Source organism: Fukomys damarensis, unplaced genomic scaffold, assembly GCF_012274545.1.
Source record: "Fukomys damarensis isolate Sample0158 unplaced genomic scaffold, DMR_v1.0_HiC HiC_scaffold_29, whole genome shotgun sequence".
Classification (NCBI taxonomy): domain Eukaryota; kingdom Metazoa; phylum Chordata; class Mammalia; order Rodentia; family Bathyergidae; genus Fukomys; species Fukomys damarensis.
Window position 1 is genome coordinate 135759 of NW_022900941.1, and position 6185 is coordinate 141943.

The following is a 6185-nucleotide window of genomic DNA, read 5'->3' on the forward strand; positions in this document are numbered from 1 at the left end:
GTTCGGGGCCCTGCACTGCCTGCCCAGCCAGACGCCCGGCCGCTGCGGTAAGAGGACCCGACTGTGCTCCGTTCACCCCCACCCACTGAGCCTCGTACTGCATCCTGTGTGTCGGGAACCTCAAAATAAGCAGACGGGATCATGAGTACTGGGTTTAACTGTCCTTGAGCATCCTTGACAGTGAGACAGTTTCGGGAGCTGACCAGCTGATAAGCGGAGTTCACCAAGCTGGCTGAGTGAACAGTGCTGATGTCCCCGCAGGGTGAGGCAGCTCCGCATTCCAGATCCGCATCCTGGGCCTCCCCTCCTTTCCTTTTCAGCAGCTGTGGCACACTCGGGGAAGGCACCGCCCTTCAGCCCAAGTCCCCGCGTCTTCCCGTGTTATCCCGTGGTGGCTTGGTTGTTCAGTGAGTCCAGAGAACACTCAAGGAAGCCAAACCTCTGGCCACTTTGGTGCCCCCTCCGTCCCTCTGTCAGCTCTGGAAGCCTCCAGCAGGGGAGGGGAACCCTTAACGATGCACAGCTGTTCAACCCCACTGACAAGCCCTCTGTCCTCAGGTAGCCACAGAAGGGCAAGGGAAGCACGAGTGGCGTCAAAGCCCTTCCACTCCACATTCTGTCCCGCACCCTTGCTCTTGGTGGAGCCATGAGTGGCAGAGCACATCAGTGAACGCTCAGCTCTTCACCCACCTTCCTGTCCCCTCCCAGCTCACTCTGCCTGGTGCCAGCAAGACAGGTATTCCATGGCACCGCTCTCCACTTCTGTCTCCCCATCATGCAGACATTTCCCCAAAACCCCTTTCCATCTGCGGGTTCTCCATTTGCTGGGCTTATGCCACCAGTTCATCAGCCACTTCTTCTATGAGCCCAAGATCAGAGGACAAGAATTTCTGGGTTTGGCATCAGAGTTGCAGGTGAAGCCAGTGTTGGTTTCCACTTGCAGCTTGCTCTCCACACGCAGCCAGTGGGGATGTGGGGAGAGGCCGGGTGGGCTCATTTCCAGGCTCCAGTGCAAAGGCTGCAGGTTCCAGGCTATCTGATCACTATTCACATATACTTGGAAATACCTAAGGCTTAGACTGTTGTCTGACTGCCATGCACAGTGTCCAGTGGCCTCTGAAAGTATGATTTCTACTCATCAAAGCTGCACAGAACAACATATCTTCTTTCAGAGTGATTTGTTGGGCACAGAAGGAACAATCGCAACCACTGTGGTCTTTGATCCATTGGTCCTGCTTCAGGGTATGCTGCAGTGATAGCGTTGAGGGTTGTGCCATGGTGCTCATGACATTGGGGTGACTGGTAATGACGATAGCTGTGTCTGTGTGCTCTCCATTACTTGAGGCACTTCATACCCACCAACCCAGCCAACTACTGTGGTAGCCCATGAAATAAGGAGGTTTGTGTTTGAGGAAGCTGAGGCTCCGAGAAGTTAACTCCTACAGGCAGTTCTTGTGCCCCTCCTTAAAGAATAGTTCTCAATATGAAAAGAATGAAGGTTTTTTGATAGTGTTATTGAGAATATTGAAAATTTGGCCATAGTCTATATCCAACAGCATAGGAAAAGATAAAAAAATGTTTTAAATGTATTAATGGAATCATGATAATTTGAGAGGATATGGGAGATGGAATGAAAAACTTTCTAACAGATTGCAAAGACATTTACAGATAGGAAGGATTGCAAAACTCAGGGACGCCGCCCCACCCCCGTTACTCAGACCTCTCTGGGTCCTTTCCTCAGTATATTTCCATCCTTACTCCAAGCATCCATGAGAGTTTCTTCCCCACAGCTGTTACAGTTTCCAGAGGGCAGGGTTCTTTCCTCAGGTCTTAAACTAGTGCAGGCTCTCTTCTTTAGACCAAGAGAATGACTGCTTCAACTTGTGGCCCCAGGGAATCAAAAATACATTTTCATTAGTATCAAGAATCAATTTAAGGGCTGGGGCATAACTCAATGGTAGAGTACTTCCCTGGAATGTGGAATGTCCTGTGTTCAATTCGCACATCACGAAAAGAATGAACTGGAAAGGAGGGAGGGAGAGAGGGGGAAGGAAATGAACCAACTGAATTCTCTGGGGCTAGAGATGAAGCTCAGGGTTGGAGTGTGTACTTAGCATGCTTAAGGCCCGGGTTTCAATCTCCAGCTTCAAAACGGAAAATAGAAGAAGGGGGGGATCTAATATGTTAAAGTTTAGAATCTGTATAACAACAGTAAAATAGAAAGTTCAAGGGATAGGAAAGCAACATGAATATGAGGATGTGAGGTAGGGCTGGTCAAGCTTTAACTTCTGCGCTCCAAACTCAATTTTAGAAAGGCTTTTCTGTCAAAGAAAAAAAATGAATTTAGCTCAGTGGCACCTCACCTGCAAATGGAAGGTCCTGAGCTCAACAATCCCAGTGGCGGGGTGTGGGTGGGGGGCGACCAACAAGCAGGCAAAGAAGCATCTGAGGGCCACACCCGCTGTAGGGCCTGTGGGTTGCTATGAGAATGGCCCTAATATGTCCCAGCATCAGCTGTGATTTTTGTCTGGCCCTCCCGGGCAAGCTTCTCAGTGTGAGGAAGCCAGCTGGTCCCAGGGGCATCCAGGTAAGGCTGCAGATTGGAAACTTTCAGGAACACTGGTTTGGCCCTCATACAGTGTTGTATTCCTCCAGAGTAATCGCCAAAATCTCTGTAACCAAAAGAAAAATAAATAATTTGAGCATATCTCTCATTCCACAGTGGAAATGCAGTTGCCAGGCTGAGCATGCACAAACTTGATTTCACTTACATTTTCCTGTTCATATAGGCACAAAACTAATAGATGCAATGATTGCTGCTATGTCTAAAATCTAAAAATGAACTTTTGATAAATATTTCAGTCCCAGGTCACAGTAATAAATCATCCATCAGTAGCAGTTGTTTTTTTTTTCCTGGTGTAACATAAAAACAACAGGGGGCCCCAAATCATTGGTTCTGCAGATATGCACAACAAACATTAATAGAGCATTTTTATCTTTTTATGTATGAAAAGTAGAAGTTCTAATATTTTCTAAGTTCAAGGGGTGAATTCAGGCTACCTTGGAGGCATGCACCATGCTGTTTCTAGCTCAGTTTTGGGGCTCCTGCTTGCAGGGTTGACTCAGTCCATCCAAATTCACAAAGCAACCTAAAACAGTGGAGTTGGGACTTGAGGTGCCACAGGAAGCACCTGCCAAGAAGGGCTGAGTATTCCCCTGTTGGCAGCCTACTCCCTTCTCCCAAGAGAAGGTCAACACTGATGCAGTAGGCTGACTGCTTTCTCACCTGCGTAGCTTCTTGTCAGATGTGAGCACCTGTCAACATGGCCCAGTATGCTGTGGTCTCTGTGAGTTCTGCCATCCTGGAATAAAACTCTCTTCCAAGGGGAAGTGCTAAAGGAAGGTGGTACTTGGGACTGTAGTGAGCCTGACCTGGGTCACAGCCCAACTGAAGAGGTGTGGAGCATCTGCTGCCTCCACTTGTCTTTATCCTTGTCAGTTTTCACTGTTCTGTGCTTTATTGGAATTGGTGACATGCCTGTGGGTTGGAAGCTTCACATGGTCATCACCACTTCTTATACTTTACACAAGATCCTGATAGGTCCCACCACGTCAGAAATTCCTATTCACCTACTCTGGGCTGGACAACAAACATTGCAGCAGATGAGGCCTGTTGTGCCTCACCAGCACTTGTTCTGATTTGATTTGGTGGGGGGCAGTAGTGGGGATCAAACTCAGGACCTTGCACTTACAAAGCAGGTGTGGTGCAACTGAGCTAAATCCCCAGCCCCTCTGATTTGATTTCTTGATGGTAGCCTTTCTTGCTGGAGTAAGATGGAATCTCATTGTTTTAGTTTCAGTTTTTCTAATGGCCAGTGATGTTGAACATTTTTTCACGTATTTATCGACCACTTGTAATTCCTCTCCTGAGAAGTGTCAATTCAGTTTAATTGCCCATTTGTATTGGGTCTTCATTTTTTGGTGGTTTAATTTTTTAGATTTCTTTAAGTATCCTAGAAATTATTCCCCTATCCGAGGGGTAGCTGCCAGAAATGTTCCCATTCTGCAGATTGTCTCTTCACTCTATTGGTTGTTTCCTTTGCTGTACAGGAGTTTTTAATGTAATTATATTTGTTGATTCTTGATGCCATGTGTTGTGAAATTGGAGTTCTATTCAAAATGTCATTGCCTATACTTGTCCTCAAGAACTTTACCTGTTTTATCTTCTAGCAGACTGTTTCTGTGGTGATATTTAGATGTTCCATTTTCTTTTAGTTTAGTACATAGTGAGAGATCCATATCTCGCAGTAGATTAAATCTTCTGCATGTGGTGCTTTGTGAATTTTAGGATGGTTTTATTTAGTTCTATAAGGTGCTGTTGGTATTTTGACTGGGATTGCATTAAATCTATATATTAGTATGAATGTACTATATGGCCATTTTGACAATAGTGGTTCCTCCTATCCAGAAGCAGGGGATATCTTTCCAACTTCTTTCTTTTCTTTTTTCTTTATCTGTTTTGTTTTGTTTCATTTTTGGAGACAGTGTCTTGCCAAGTTGCTCAGGTTGGGCTCGAACTTTAATCCTCCTTCCTCAGCTGCAGGCTGAGGTTACAGGCGTGCACCACCACTCTCAGGTTTCTATTTTGTGTGTGCATGTGCTGAGGATGGGGAACTCTTCTGTTAGTGTCTGCTTTTCAGTAATTCACTCCAGGTCTGGGTAACTACAGACCTTTGCCTCTGACCCAGTATCCAACCCCATTCATTTGGGGAGGGGAGGGTGCAGTGCAATTGGCTTAGCATCCAGTTCTCTGGGAATGAATTACAGTATTCCTGATGACACAGGACAAACCAGTTATTGGCATAGAATAAAGACAAACTAATAGCAATAACTATGTCACCCTGGCAACAGCAATGAAATCGCCAACAATAATAGAGTCAAAATAAAACTGGAGGGCCAGGGATTTAGCTTGGTGGCACTGTGCCTGCCTTGCAAGTGCAAAGTCATGAGTTCAATTCCCAGTACAAAAATAAAATAAAATAAAATAAACCTGGATATTGACATACCATGAGAATCAATAAAATGTACCATTCTACCAGTCTTAACAATAAAAAAGATTTGTATTTATAACAGAGAGAAAAGCAACCAAATATTGGCATACACTATTTAACACAACACCATCATCATTAACAATAGAAAGGAATTCAACAGTGGTAGCATAGAAACAACTCAATATGTAAAGATTAATAAAACTCAATAGTAATATTAGTAAAGATGTTGGTGTGGGAAATGAGAAAATGGAAGAAGTAAAATTGGAAAGATAAAGAAAAGGAAGAAAGGAGAAAAAAGTGAAAAAAATGGATTCTATTAAGGAGTAAAAGAAAATTACTAGAATGAGATAAAAGTAACAGAAAAGAACAAATAAAAAAAGAAAAAAATACAGCAAAATGAAGAAACTCAGGGGTTGAGTAAATAGAAAAAACTAGAAAACTCCAAAAAAAAACCAAACAAAAAAAAAACAAAACAAAACAACAACAAGAAAAAGAGAAATAGATCCAGAATTATTCCTCCACATTTTGGAGAAGCCATGTGGTTTCTGTCCTGGGTCTGCAGTATTAGAATCTACTAGACTTGGGGAGGGGTAGTGAGAACTGTTCAGATCTGTTTGTTTCCACGCTCAGGATTTTGTTTGTGAATGCTGAATCCTGCCCTACCTTTCCTTCTGGGTGTGGGCCCCTCCCCACAGAGCCAGGGTCAATTTTTCAGTCTGCTTTATTCTTTTCTCTGTTGTACTCCCTTTCTCCAGCTTTTATGTGGTTTCTACTTTTCCTGTCAGCTCTCTTCTAATTACCAGAGCTTGCCTTCTATTTTTCTTCAAGTTACTGTTTTCCAGTTTCTTGATTCAGGTCTTGGAGAGGTTGTATTCTGCCGCTGGGTTTTACTCCACCATTTAATTCTATTAATCTTACACATACCTGTAAAAGTATCTATGTAGAACCAAGTTTGTGCACACTTAATTGTGTTGTCATTGCTGAATGGGGAACATGCTGAAATTTTTGTTTACTGATGGATTGGGAGGTTTAAGAATAGTTTGGCAACCACTGTGGATAAGGATAGCATCATGTCTCAAAGTGAGGGAGAGCCAGACCCTCCTTTTTTTTTTTTTTTTTTTTTTTTTTTTTTTT

General features: G+C 43.8%; 1 protein-coding gene across 1 annotated transcript in view; it reads left to right on the forward strand.

Annotated features, from left to right (window-relative positions):
* The window catches only part of Cfc1 (cripto, FRL-1, cryptic family 1), a 10197-nt gene that overhangs the window by 1886 nt on the left and 2126 nt on the right, over nt 1-6185 (forward strand). The window contains exon 6 of the mRNA XM_033757145.1: nt 1-47. This exon is cut by the window's left edge and continues 66 nt beyond it. Within this exon, the coding sequence (XP_033613036.1) occupies nt 1-47 (47 nt within the window). The remainder of the gene's footprint in view (nt 48-6185) is intronic.